Here is a 15,101-nt window from a genome sequence, read left to right as displayed (position 1 = left end):
AATTGTATATTTAGTAAAATAATTTTTAAAATTAAAAAATATTATAACAGATATTAGGTGCTTTTAAAATAGCTTTTAAATTTAAAATCTAAAAATACTATAATAGCTTTTAAAATATAGATATTAATTAATGTATGAAGTTATATTAAATTTTTTAATTTTGATAAACACAAATCAATATTAAAAATTGTTTTTCTTATATACTTTTAAAAGCACCTTTAATTTTTAAAAGTTATGAGTTTTTTGGTTTATCAAACGCAAAATGAGACGCTTATACTTTTAAAAAGTACAGTTATCTTTTTAAAAAACTTTACTAAACTAAAGCTTAGTTTTGGTATCAATAAATTTAACTTATCTTTTTTAAAACTTAATAGTAGTAATGCCTATTACCGACTATTCGAATGTCACTATTATTAATCAATTTTAGAATAAAGTGACAAATAAATTTTTGACATAAATTAGTCTTTGAAAAACAAATCAATGAAATTCTCTACGATAGCAGATGTAGACACAATAACTCTAGATTAATTTTTATAATCAAGGTAAAAAATCTTAATTTGAATCTAACTTATCCACGCCTACTATTGTGAAAGATTTCATTGATACTTTTTTTTCTTCTAAAGACTAATATGTCAAAAATACAAATCTTTAAGTATATCATTTGTGAATTACTTCGATTTCTTGTAAGGGTGAGGCCAGAGATGTTAATGATGACGGCAAGAAGAGGAGCAGAGAAGAGGATGGACGAGAAGGCTAAGGCAGTGGTGAAGGCTTTCAGCTTAAAGTTGGTGACGTTTTGGTGGTGGTGGTGGAGGAGGAGGGTGTTGGTGTGGTGGCATTGCATATTATGATGATGGATTTAGATTTAGGAGAAAAGATTTGGGGGAGGACAGTGACATAGTTGTGGTTGTAGATATTGGTGTTGACAGTGACAGTGGTATTAGAGACTGAAGATAAAGGATATGGGTAATTTAGAGATTTTAGTTTTTTTTTTTATTAAAAGTTAATAAAATTTTTAGAGTTGGATATTTTTGTCGCACAAATTTATGGGTATAAGTTTAGTTTTGTTCTTTTAAAGATAATTTTATGATTAGATAGAAATGATTGTTTTTTTTTTTTAAATAAAGTCAAAATATTGATGCCAAGGAACCAAAGCAAGTAATGATATATTAAGGTGAACTTTAATATCATTAGAAATGAATGTGTTAGATATCTGTATCATAGCAAAATTTGTTGGCATGATTTAACTACATGTGCCTTAATGGTAAAATTATTAGTTTGCAAAGGAGTGGTGGTAAGGTGGCAATAACTAATTACATAAAATGATAAAAGAGTTAGAAGGTGAATATATTATTCAATAGGTTCCCCTTCTTCAAGGCTTCAAGTAACCTTAGTAACAAAGAGAAGTGTACACATCCAATAGAGATACATCAAGCATGTGGGTAACTAGGTATTGTACCCTATGCTTGATTTTGCTTTAAGGGCAACCCAAGTAACCCTTATTACTTCCACGTAAAGAACAATGTTTTATATTATTTTAGAAAAGTCTTGTGTATCAATTCGTGCATGGCCAAATAATAACACACTATAGCTATATTTATTATTATGTTCAGTTAGAGCTATTTGGCTCCTAAATTTGTGTGATCTAACTGAAACAACTTCCCTAACTGTCATCTTGAGCACCCCAAAAAATGTCACATGTCCCATCACAATAGGTCCACATCAACCTTGCTTATATATATATAATGCAATTTTATCATGCTATATTCTCCGAGTTTAATTAAGCACTGATAAATAAGTACCAATATTACATGGATCATCATCAGCAAGAAAAGTTCAATAAGGCAGAAATTCTAGGTTCAGTAGTGATTTGTTTCTATTCTAATCTAATTAAGTATTACTAACTTGTTTTCATGTCTTGTAAATTTTTGCTGACAAAAATCCTTAGTGGGAATCTTTGTCTTTTGCAGATTTGTTATCAGAGATTACTGAATTTGATAGCACTAGTTGGCTTCTTAGTTCATCCCTGGAGTCCCAAAATGTTATTACTTCTAAGTTTTATTGTTAAATTAAATGCTACATATGTATGAAATTTTTTTAGCCACTTTTTTCCTGAGTATTATATATTCTTTGTTAAAATTGCAGGTGAAAACAACTGAAAATCACACAAGGGAGTGTCACAAGAAGAAGAAGATACTAGGATGTGCCATAATTTCAGCAGAGGAATTGAAAATAAGAAGTGAGCTTGAAATGGAGATTGAGAAGCATTTAGAAGACGAGATTAAGGATAGTATCTACTGCCTGGCGCTTCGGTTGCGCAGGATTTACAAGCAGAGGAAGGAGAGGAACAATGCAAAATATGCATCTGAATATGGCAACAACCACCAACTATTACTAAATGATAATAACATCATAAGAATTAGTAACAATGGAACATTTTCTGGGGTGAATATATGGATAAGAATGGAAGAGGGAAGAAGAACAAAGGTTGAAATTAAAGATGTTGCAAAAAGGGTTTGTCCAAAAACTGTTGTGAAAGAAGTGAATGGTTTTGGTGCAAAAAATAAAAAGTTTGATTGGGTCAATACACTAAGAGAAGGTTCTTCAAGTCCTGTTGTTGCTGCTGTCAACAGATCAAATGGAGGGTCAAAGTCAAAGCACAAGAGTTTTGACCTAAAGAATGTTTTCTCAAACTCTAAATTGGAATGTGGGAAGGGAAAGAATAATGGTGGATCCCCATGCCAAGGAAAAAAGAGTGCAAGTGTGGACAAGGAGAAGATACTTCAATTGGAGTGGAAATTTTGAAAAATCTTGTTTGGGGTATGTGCTGATTTTTGTTTGGCCTTTTCTTTTTTGTTGCTACATACCAAATGATGAATTGATGACATAAGTTTTTTGGGTTTTTTTTTTCTCTCTAATGACAAATAATGCATGATAGAAGTAGAAGATATTTTTTTTTTGTATTGCTCTGGTCTAAATTGTCGTTATCACTTTTTTTTTTTTGTAATTTTGTTAGAGAAATTCCAATTTTTCTCTTATTGTTGGATTCCTTTTAATTGTCAAAATTAGCATTTTCCATTCATGTAAATTTTGAAATTGAATTTTTTAATTGCATTAAAAGTTATAGATCGCTTTAAAATGTGCCCAAGACAATCTTTATATATGAAAGATAATTATCATTTTTAAATTGACTTTTGAGGCAGAGTATAATATGACCTATTCAATTCTAGTGACATCTGAAGTTCTTACATAATATGTTATGTATATACTAATTATTAAATTAATTATTTATATAAAATGTACGTTAAAAATAAGTTAAATAATACATCTATTTATATATAAATATATATTTGTATATGCAAAAATTTTTTTCTTATATTTATGGTCAAATTATAGAATTTTTTATTTACCAATATGCATATTACCGAGTGTATTTATCTTTATATATTGACATTACACATCTCAAGTACATAAGATAAAAATAATTAAACATAAAATTTTGATGGTATATATTAAGAGTGTGTTACAACTTACAACTTACAAATTAAAATAATGAGGAGTGTTAGGGATTTAGGGTCAGTATTTTTATTAAATTTTGGCCAGCATTTAATTATTAAAGAGAAACTGAATAATTCTACATTATTAGATGTAATTTTACACTATTAAAAATATCATTAATAACTAATTAATGACTAAAAACCACAAAAATATGTAGATATATCTATAGAGTTATAATATATAACACATTTTAGGTACACAATATCCAAGATCTATGTTTAATTATTTTTTATCCTGTGTATCTGAGATATGTAATGACAATATATAAATATAAATACACTCAGTAATATATATATATATATATATATATATATATATATTGATAAATAAAATAAATGAAAAAAAAAACTCAAGTTGCATTTAAATTCTCATTGTGAAAAGGTCTGTTTGGCAGAGAAATGTGTCATGTAAATACCGATAACTCAGCAAACTTATCTTGAAAACTTTGGGCCGGGATATGGAACAAGAGCCTATAACACTTTCAAGTTTCTTACTCTTCCGTTCCTGGATCATATTTTGAGTAGAGCTTGTCTTCTCAAATTTACTTGGTCCATAACAATGTCAATGAAGCCCAAATTTTGAAAAGAAAAAGTTACCAAATAGTATGTGGGATACACCAAAAACATTAGACCAAGGTTCCATTCTCATTACGAAAAAATAATGGGGGTCAAATAAATTACTCTAACTGAGATTTTATGTTGAAATCGACTTTAAAAGCGTATTTCTATTCTACCATTGCGTTAGAAAGGAATTAACTAGACGAGGAGGGAAGAAGGTTCGAAAAATGACTTAGGTTACATTGATTAATTTACCCTTGTAAATTGTAATTTGAAAAGATTTGAGAATAATATTTGTGCATGTGGTGAGATTGTTGTGGTTGTGGGAGTCAATATAGGCCCTTAGGAATCATTGCGAAAGCACAAGGTCATTGTTTGGATATTGGGAAGCAGTAGGGTAGCTCTAACTAAACTAGCTATAGGAACGCCGAAGTCAGCTCATAACACAACCCACATGCTTACATACAACTTCCTTGGAATTGAACCCTTTTCTTTTCTTCTTTTACTTTGGAAAAAGGTTTTTGTAATCCAAACGAATCTTTGTTCTTGGTCCCTCCCTCTCTCCTCTTGTTACTTCTTTGCCCCCAGTTGACTCTCATCCACAACCATACATTCTGCGCTTCTTGCAGCTTTATTACTTTAATTATTTTTTCACCCTTATGATGTTCACTAAACCAACAATGAAGGGGAAAAACATTATTCCACACTTTTTCTCGTTTTAATGTAGCTTTAATCGTTTAAGTTCTGTTGATAACTTTTTAGTCTAATTATTATAAATATGCACTACTCTCCATGAAAATTGTTGTTGTTAATGGGAGGGCTTCATCACTTGGATCATTTTAGACAATAATGTAAAAATACACAAATAATTATATTCAACAAGTCTTGTACTATATTCTCTACTGATATCTATGTTGTTTGGGTCTGCTATCTTTTTGTAACAAAGGGGGGCGAAAAAAGAAAAAAGAATTTATTTCTGACAGTTTACTTTCTTTCTTCATAGTACAAATTGCATGAATTAATTGTTAAACAACGTAATTGTTGGTCTCAACTTAACTAGTTTCGCATGAAAATTTGACGAGGTTAGTTTGGTCTTTCTGTAGATATGATATATGACCAAATTCAATAGTATGGTTTGATTTATGTAGTTGACCGAGAAGGTTTTGTTGCTGTTGTTGTTGTAGTTAACATACATAAGCAAGGTGCACTTTGATTGATAAGTATTTGAACACGCTAATAGTTCCTAGCAAAAAGAGCTATGTTAACTTGGTTTAAATGGTTAAAGATTTGAAGAGAAAACAAAGTAACAATTGGTGATGATGAGAATGAATAATGGGAAATTTTGGGATATGATGGATGAACAAGTATGCCAAGTTTTTGAAAAGAGGTTGGTGATTTGACCGTCCAATTGGTGTTGGTGTTGTTGGAATGGAATGGTCCAATTAAGGGAGCATGGAGACAGTAGCCGTTAAGTCATGTACATGTTTGTAGGAGAGGGAGAGAAGAAGACAGTGAAGGATATGGACATGATGTCCTTTTTTCAACAAACCACCTAAACACACAAAAACAAAAGCACCAAAGGAAGGGGATTCCATATTTCCCATTACAAACATAATGTGGGCCACATATTGGAGCATATGCATGCAGCTTTAACTGATGCTAATTGAGACCACCCCCCCAAAACAAGCAAAGCATCTCACCACTCCTCTCTTCTTTGAGACCTTGCTACTCCCTTCACAAGCAAAGTGCCAATCAACAAGCTTTTTACCCCATTATTGATTGGTCAAACTGCTAGATACTTTACTCGGGTCAAACTATATTACATACACTTATATCAAATTAATAATTGCATAATTTGATAGAGAAAGAAGACATAAGAAAGGAAGCAATAGGTGTAGGCAGAAAATGAGGAAACGTTCTAAAATGAGCATGGTTCTCCATGTTTCCTCAAGTAATCAACCAGGTCCCCCCTTTAGCATGCACACATTAAAGCTGTTTGAACCCCTAAAGGTGTATATTGCATTACATTACATTCATTAATAATACCTAGCTAGCTAGCTACGACCTAGCATTATTATTTATGTTTATTAATTATTTAGTAGTTAACATTGTACTGTACATACACACTTTGTTAAAGACTTTAATTAAATGCAACTAGTTGAGAGCATGATTTTGGAGTAGGGATCTGACACGACAGAGATTCTAGGGATCCTAATAGATTCTTCCCTTCATTCAGGTCTCTTGAAATAGCGCCATTGATGGAGGTAGTTGAGGAGAATTGCAGAGAAAAGAATTGTGTCCCCTATGTGCATGTAGCCCTATAGCTCTTTGCAAACTTACAAGGGAATTAATTAATTTTAAGGGTTGGTCAAAATCATCAATGGTAAAGGTTATTTAATTTTCAAATGTAAGAAAAAACAGAGACACGATGAAAAATTGGACAAATTAAAATTGCAAGCGTCTCTGACTGACCAAACTTTGAGTGAAAAAACATGATGCCACATTTATAGAACAGCACTCACATGCAATAACATTTAAGAACACTCCATTTATTTACTCAATACTACACACCCAGATCATGATGAAAAATCAAATTAAACCTTGTCCATTATTATCAAATTGAACACAGCAAGTAATTATTAACTAGCCATTTATTATAAAAAGAAATAGCTTATTGAACAAAGGATCTTGAAAGAATAATAATAAAATATAAGATACATTTTCATTGAACACCGACAAATGATTAATGGCCTATATGCAAGAGATCAACCAATTAATCTTAATTAATACATAATCCCCCTCGGATCATTTTTTTAGGTGTATATGTTAGCTGAAGAAGTGTATATGAAAGAGAAAAAAAGGAGGAAAACAAGTGTTACATGATATGACGAATTGACGATTGAAAAGAAATTAGTTGAGTTGATCATGAAATTATAATATTAATCCGTGGGCTCTAATCAATTCTAGTACAATGCGTGCGATCCCCCTCCTATGAGTGAAACAAGGCAACTCCTCTAGCTAGCAACATACATAAATAATACGATCCCCGAAGAATAAGAAAACACAAAGAAACCCTAAAAAAGAAATCAACAGTAATAGTAGTAGCAGCAGCAGTAGCAGTAGAGTCCTGAGTAGTAGCAACCTTTGTTTCTCCCATCCACCCAACTCACCCAATATACATTCCTTTTCATGAAGCTAAGATTTAAGAGAGAGAGAGATGAATGGTTATAGGGGAACCTGAAAGCGTAAGGCGTGTATGGAGTGAGAGAGTAGGGAGCTAGGGCTTCTTACCGAGGGTGTGTTTGTTGTTATGCATCCAAACCTTGAGAACATGCCGCTTCACACCCGTCTCGTTACAAAACTCTTGAACCGCACCCTCGTCGTGTTTCTGAATCCGCCATCCCAATCTCTCTGCAAGTTCCAGCATCTTCTCCTTCTGCTCCTGCGTGAACTTCGTCCTGAACCTCTTCCGTGATGATGACCCTCCTCCTCCGCCCCCGCCACCGCCACTCACGTCTTCCTGCTCGAAATCCCGCGCTGTTCCTCCACCTCCGGCTCCGGAGGTCGAAGGGAGAGCCAGCGTTCCCGCTCTCTGCTGCCCCCCGCTCACGTGTAAGTACCCCGCCGGAGTGCGGTAGTAGGCCGCAAACGGCGGCGGCTGGTGGTGGTGGGGGTGGTGAGTCAGGAGATACGGTCCTCCTGCTCCGGCGAGCTCAGTCTCCTTGCGGTGGAAGTTGCGGTGGCAGTTGCAGGCGGCGCATTTGAGTGCGTCGAGGGTTCCCTCCGTGCCGGCGGGCATGAACTCGCCGCAACCGTCGAGTGCGTGTCCGCCGATCCCCACGGCATGGTTCTTCAAACACTCTCTGTATCTTGGCTTCACCATGTTGCTGCTGCTGTTGTTGTTGTTGTTGTTCCTCACGGTCATGGGTTGAACCACCAACATGGGTTCCGAACCGGACATTTTAACCCGGGTCGGGTTTCCAAGAGGGTCATAACCCGTTCCTCCTGGCACACACAGCTCTTCTTCTTGCTCCTCTTGCTCATCGAATTCCATCTCTTGAAAATTCTGATTACTCTCTCTCTCTCTCTTATTCTTCTCTGCTAATTAGTGTTACTTTCTCTCTCTACTTTGGTTTTGTTTTCGTTTGCAACTTTGCATCGGGGGGAGAGAGAGAGAGAGAGGGAGAGAGGTTTGTTTGTCGAAAGAGGTTTTGATTCATTCATATACTTTTTCGGTTCTCTGTTGTGTTCTTATTAATCGTCATCATCATCACCATCACTGTAAAACTACTTCAACCCTCTATTGTCCTTCAACCGGCTATACCCGGTCATGTCAGGCGGTGATTTCTCATTTTTACCCCTTGCTGGATGAATGGTGAAGAGCTGTCACTGTTCTTGGGGACATTAGTACTACTCTGCACCGTAGCAGATGAGCACAAAAATGGATAAATATAACATTTTGTAGATAATGTTAATTGCTTGTATCCTTCGGAATAAGGAATAAAGGCCCAAAGTCACAAAGCCCAACAAACAGAGAGGGATAAACTTTCAATTGGAAATTGTTGGCTAAATTAGTGAGTTTACAAGTTCTTATTAATAGCAGGTTATTTCATGGCTTAGAATCGTAGATTTAAAAAAATAAACTTTATTCGGAATAATATAAAAGATAATTTGAATGGTGTAAGATGATAAAGACACAAATTTCGCAACGGGGTTAGAGGGAGAATGTCTCCGGCCCCCACGTAGAAGTGATATATTGTTATTGATATCTCGCCAGTCTTACAAAACTACATTATGAGTACGATCACACCATCAACAACAATCCCAATAACATACGTCATTACTATTACTATTAGTGTTCTAAAACAAACATGTTACGCTAAAACCATCGATTGCTAAAATAAAAATATCATTTTCATTATCATGAGTAGAGACTTATTTTCTTTCATTATTTTAGAAAACCTCATCCGTTCTAAATCATTTAACAGTATTACATTTTTATTCAACAAACCTTCCTTTTAAAATTCACATTCGGTCGTAGTTGGATGTCAATAAATAAATACACATCCCTTTCTATCAGTGCTTTTTTTTTAGAATCAAATATAAGGTTTATTCTATTTTTTTTCTCGTCGTATTTTTAATTTAACAGACTAAAAACTAATTCACTGCAGTACTAAATATTAAATTCTATTTAAAAATTTATTATTGATTAATAAACTATTGTATACACAAGACATAATTTAAACCTCTAACACTTACTTAAACGGAATACTTGTCTAATTACTAGACCAATCAAATTTAATTTATTCTATTTATTTTTAATGCATCAATTTTCTCATATTATTTTATCGTATCAAAATTAATATTTAGACATTCATTTCAATATAATTATTATACATAAGAGATGAAACATATTTAAAAAAAATTAATAAATATATTTTTTATACTACTTAAATTTATCGTTAATGTATACGCATATATAATATTTATTTAGTAGTCAGAATTAAATTTAAAATAAATCAATATTATCTTAATATCAAAATAAAGAAATAGATACTATGCCCTTCTCTATATAGAGGGCATGCTAGTACTTTTAATCTAGCTAATGGTTTAATCTTTTTCCACAAGTTTTCGAAATTTTGAAAATTAATTTTAATATAAATAATTTTAGTTAATAGAACACTTGAAATTTTTTCAACTATACAAACTATGAAAGTATTCACCTTCTAATTTTGTAAGATAGTATAGTATAATTCCCTAAAATAATTAGATATTCTGAAATTTTAATTTCTCAAAAAAAAAAAACTTGAGAGATATACATTAATGGATATAATACAACTAACTTCTTTTCCCAGTTGAAGGTCAGAAGGTGTTTTTTTTCTTAAATACAAATAAATAAAATTTTAATGAGCATCGCATTAATTTAACTAAAATATACAATATTTATATTAATTGAATCTTATTATTCTCTCTCAAAATATTATCAAATTAATCTTGTTATTCATTCTCAAAATATTGTTTAAAGATACAACGTTATAACTTAAACTAACAAAAAGCCCGCGCATGAGACAATTTTTTTTCAAAAATTTGTTGATTTTAAATAATAAATTATATTTTTAATAATAAATATTTATGTATTATTGATTTTTGTACTAAATCAGCATTTTATTTTTAAATAATCTAACTATTAGTCGTATACAATTAGAAAAATTTATGATAACATATTACTGGATAAATATAAATACAAAATACTCTAATTTATTGAATATATATAAGTATGATGTAGCTAAAAGAAAACTAGTCACAGTCTGTGGAGTTTAGGTCGGCTAGCCACATTAAAATACAAAAGAGTTTTAGAAGTGTAAAATAGCGTATACAACTTATCTCTCAAATAAAGCCTTTAAGGTTATAAAGTCTAAAATAAGAAGGTGAGAGAAAGTACTACAACAAAATAATCAAAATTCAAAAGAGAGCATAAGATCCTCCACTCTGTCACCATCTCGCAACTCACTGAGGTGGGTTACGACCTGCATCTGAAAAATAACAACAACATATGGTATGAGAATCAGAAGTTCTCAGTATGGTAACAGTGACCAATCTATAAGATTAAGGTTCGGGGATGCCAAAGGCAATCCTAAAACTTCACATCGAATACAGGTATTCAAGTTTAATGAAATAAATAACTTAAACCATAAACCATAAACCATAAATAGGGTTATCTAAACTTAGGGGATTTCTAACTAATACCAAAATACATCGCTGTCCCATAGCCTTCGCCAACTCACCCTCCACACGATCCCATCGCTACCGCCAACCTAACCTCTTCAGCACCAGACAAATCACAGATAATGCAAGTAAGTAAAACACAAATAATATACATATATAGCAGGTAAATCAACTACCATTTAGACATGTTATTCAAATAGGCATAACTCAAGTAATCAAAGTAAGCAAGCATGTAGAAGATGCACATGATGAAATGCCTGTCTTATTGGCTCGTGATATGACTTGTCGGTCCATGAATGCCAATCCGACACATCCTTTCGGATGTCGCCTTTCTGCCACGTCCGAGGATATAGCGCCGGGCATGCTTTTGTATCGTTCCGAGGATATAGTGCTTGGCACACTCTTACGACAGAGAAGAAAAACAGCAACATATTTTTCATCATAAATCGTTCCAGGGATATAGTGCCTGGCACACTGTCCATATCCAACAAGTCCATCAACCTCAAATCATCATCAGTCATCACCATTTTCTCATCTCAATCCACTTTCAATTCTCAAGTCTCATTATTCTAAGGATATAGTGACTGGCATACTCTCCTTTAATATCCATCAAACTCATCATAACCATCATCAGTTCTTAATTCCACAAGTTACCATCCACTCACAAGTTCTCAAGCCATTGCCAATAAAATACTTCGCTAGTTCACCCACAACTTCAGGAACCTAAGTCTCCGTCTTCTAAACTCATACAAAAAGTCACCAATTCAAATTAACTATCTCATCTTCACTAGTCTTAGAGTCTAATTACTAGCTACAAGTCTTAAAGAAAATTTATGGAAGTTTGAAAAGCTAAGGAACCCTTAAAAGCATAGAAAAAAACACATTCTCAACAAAACAGGGGTTATGCGTACGCACCCCCTATCATGCTTACGCACACGTTGAAAAAGGTACATCGGCGTATGCACACCTGGGCCACGTATGCAGGAGTGCTGGACAGAGGCCACTATCCGCATATGAGGCATAGGTCCGCGTACGTATGTATATCAGAATCCAGGAAAGTTAGGTTGTAGAAATTTCATTTTTAGACCCAAACTTTAAACGTTCATAACTTCCTCTACAAAACTCTATTTTCCTCAAACTTTATATCATTTTAAAGCTCTTGAAATCATCTTTAATTTGAAACAAAAATCATTCAATTTCAATGTCTAAAAGTTTGAGTAATAATCTACCAAAATTCACCAAAAATCAAGTTTTACACAAAAATATCAAAGTTCTCAAATCTCCAAATTTCATAACCAAAACAAACCAAAACATAGCCAATTCATCCCAAAATACTATCACACACTAAACTTTACCATTCCATTATATTTCAATCAACTCAACCTCTATTTCACACAATCTTTCCACCATACTTCAACAAAAATTAACAATTTCCAACTCAAGATCTGAATCATCAATAATTTGCACAATTTCACTCATCATATCTCACCATAAATTCTCATAATTATCACTATTCAAGTTCAATCTCAATAATCAATGCCATTCACCAAAACAACATCGTAATTCAATAATATCCTTCATCAATCATCATAATTACAAACAACACCAATACTCATCATATTATCATCATAATTCATAATTCACATATTCCAACATCCCATATCATCCTTCTCATCGTCAAACACAAAATTCACGTATAAATAATCATGCACCAACATCATTCAAAATGATCTCAGAGTCAACTAGTCTAAGTGTCCAGAAACATTACATATTACATAAAGAAAATCGAAACCATACCTTGGCTTATTTTCACTCAACTCAAAACACCAAACTCAAACTCAGCTCCAAAACTACCAAGCTTACTCTAACAAATACCAAACCTCAATCTAACATCATATAACATACAAAAATCAACACTATGACTAACCAAAATATCAAATCATAAGATTTGAAAAGACTTACCTTACCCAACAATATTAGGGACAAAATCCAATAATATTCCAATGCTAAATCACCCCTAACTAAATAAAATCACAAAATCTACTCAAGGACTAGAACCAAAATTGTGAAATTGTTAGGGCTGAAAACTGGAGCATGGATTTCAAAAATCTTACCACTTTGTTTATATAAAAACGAAAAGCTCGACGAGAGCTTCGTGTGGCCGTAAACGGCTCGTCAATCGGAGCACCGTAGCTCAAGTTATGGTCACCGAAAGGTGGTTATGAATAGTGGGCAACCCTTTTGCTTTCTTCTCTCTTAAAGCCGCTCCCCCTTCCTAGTTTTGGGCAAAAATAAGTTGAAAGCTCATTAAACATACATATATATGTTGGGTCTTGGACCCGATTTGGGTCCGGTCTAACCCGTTAGCGTTTTATGTCCGTTTGGCCCACTTTTGGTCAAAACCTTTAAGATTATGGTTCAGTTTTCAATTCTAAATTATTCTTTTCCTTTCAAAACAATAAATTCAATTTTTGAAATCTTATTTTTCTAAATACGCGCTACCAGTCAGATTAGAGCCGGTATTGCCGGCAGGTACGCATTTTTACAAAGATTTTTTGCAAAATATATATTTTTTCACTCAGAAAAATCCATTGAATTCAAATTTCACCTTTATATTTTAAAAAGAATAGTTCTATATTTTAGAACCTATTCTGGGCAATTAAAATTATTATTTTATTAAAGCAGTTTTACGTAAAATTTTCGGTTCTTACACTACTTATATGTCGAGAGTTTGGATTCTAAACCAAAAGATTAGCTAGACTATCTATCATTGAGTATCGAATTGTCATATTCCCATTCTCACAGCCAATTATTTCAAACTGGCCTTGGTTGTTTCTTAAAAATAGAACACTAACAGCTTCTCTGATTCCAGATTGTATATTTATTTTGAAAAGCCAAGTTGCACCCGATCACAACTTCATTTAGCATGTTCCAAATTCGTTAGGACAAAATTTGTGGTCAACAAGTTATTCCTCCAAAAGGTAGAAAGGCTTCTGTCACGACCAATGCTTCTAGAATTGACTCTGTGAAAAATTTAAAAAATAACATCATTTGACAAAAGTGATAAGCTTTGTATTTGTAGAGAAGAAGTAGACATTGTTAACTCTTATGCCAGGCTTAAAAGGGTTGAGAAGAGAAAAATTGGTGAAATAACATTTTATAATTACTAAAGACACTTCGTTTGATACATGTAATAAATAAATATAAGTACTTTTGTTAAGCAAATTTACATTTTAATATAATTACCCATTATTTATTTGGCTATACCGAATTTTAGTAGCCTATTGATTAGTTTCTGAACACCAATTTCTAGTCCTTACAGAGACCGAGAGTTCCTTCTTTTATGTTTAGCTTCACCGTATTAGATGACAACGATGATAAAAATAAAAAACAGTGATGTAATACACCAACTATTAAAAGCTAGTTAAGTTAACAAATTTTAAAAGAAAGCAAGATTGTAGTTAGTGCAGTAAATCAAATTAGAGAGCATAGTTACCATTGAGAAATAGTGACCGCTACGCTCATTAGGTATATAATAAGTTGAAGCTCATTTATTTAGTTTAGTTAGTCACGAATTATTTTTCTATAGTAGGTTAATAAACTAGTAAGATGTTCTTGATTGACAACAGGCATTAAAAGTTTCTTGATGTAGTTAATAACTCATGACAAAATCGGGCATCATAATTAATGGAGTAAAAAAATTGTAGATTATAAAGCCAAGGCCAAATAATAATTATTTTGGAAAATCTATATCTAAAAACATTAACTTCATAATAATATTTTACTTTATAAGCTATCTCATTCATATTTAATTTCAATGTGATTGTAAACTATCAAATCTCATTTACTTTATCCTATTAAATATAATTGTCAACTATTAAAACTAGTTAAGTTAACAAATTTTAAAAGAAAATAGGATTATAGTTGGTGCAGTAAACCAAATTAGAGAGCATAATTACTATGGAGAAATAGTGACTGCTACTATCATTGGGTGTATAATAAGTTGAAGCTCCTTTATTTAGTTTAGTTAGTCACATTACTTTTCTATAGTAGGTTAATAACCTAGTAAGATGTATTGAATTGACAATACGCATTAAAAGTTTTTTGATGTAGCTAATAACCTATGATAAAATTAGTCATCATAATTAATGGAGTAAAAAAGTTGTACATTATAAAGCCAATGCCAAATAGTAATTTTTCTGAGAAACTTGCATCTAGAAATATCAACTTCATAATAATATTTTATTTTATAGGCTATCT

The 15,101-nt window shown here is 32.6% G+C and overlaps 2 protein-coding genes across 2 annotated transcripts; one reads left to right on the top strand and one right to left on the bottom strand.

The window, feature by feature from the left end:
• Positions 1 to 1,634: 1,634 nt before the first annotated feature.
• Positions 1,635 to 2,978, top strand: LOC130983109 (uncharacterized). Its single transcript, XM_057907293.1, has 3 exons — positions 1,635 to 1,857; positions 1,971 to 2,041; positions 2,146 to 2,978. The coding sequence occupies exons 1-3, from the start codon at positions 1,812 to 1,814 to the stop codon at positions 2,803 to 2,805; spliced, it is 777 nt and encodes a 258-aa protein (XP_057763276.1). The 5' UTR covers positions 1,635 to 1,811; the 3' UTR covers positions 2,806 to 2,978.
• Positions 2,979 to 6,854: 3,876 nt separating this feature from the next.
• LOC130982946 (zinc-finger homeodomain protein 1-like) lies at positions 6,855 to 8,325 on the bottom strand. Its single transcript, XM_057907097.1, has 2 exons — positions 7,407 to 8,325; positions 6,855 to 7,310 (listed from the first exon to the last, which is right to left on the bottom strand). Exons 1-2 carry the CDS (start codon positions 8,167 to 8,169, stop codon positions 7,303 to 7,305), a joined length of 771 nt encoding a protein of 256 aa, XP_057763080.1. The 5' UTR covers positions 8,170 to 8,325; the 3' UTR covers positions 6,855 to 7,302.
• Positions 8,326 to 15,101: the final 6,776 nt, after the last annotated feature.

The sequence above is a fragment of the Arachis stenosperma genome, chromosome 5 (genome assembly GCF_014773155.1).
Source record: "Arachis stenosperma cultivar V10309 chromosome 5, arast.V10309.gnm1.PFL2, whole genome shotgun sequence".
In the NCBI taxonomy this organism is placed as follows: Eukaryota; Viridiplantae; Streptophyta; class Magnoliopsida; order Fabales; family Fabaceae; genus Arachis; species Arachis stenosperma.
The sequence above is the reverse complement of the archived record's forward strand: the minus strand, read 5'-3'. Positions and strand labels throughout refer to the sequence as shown.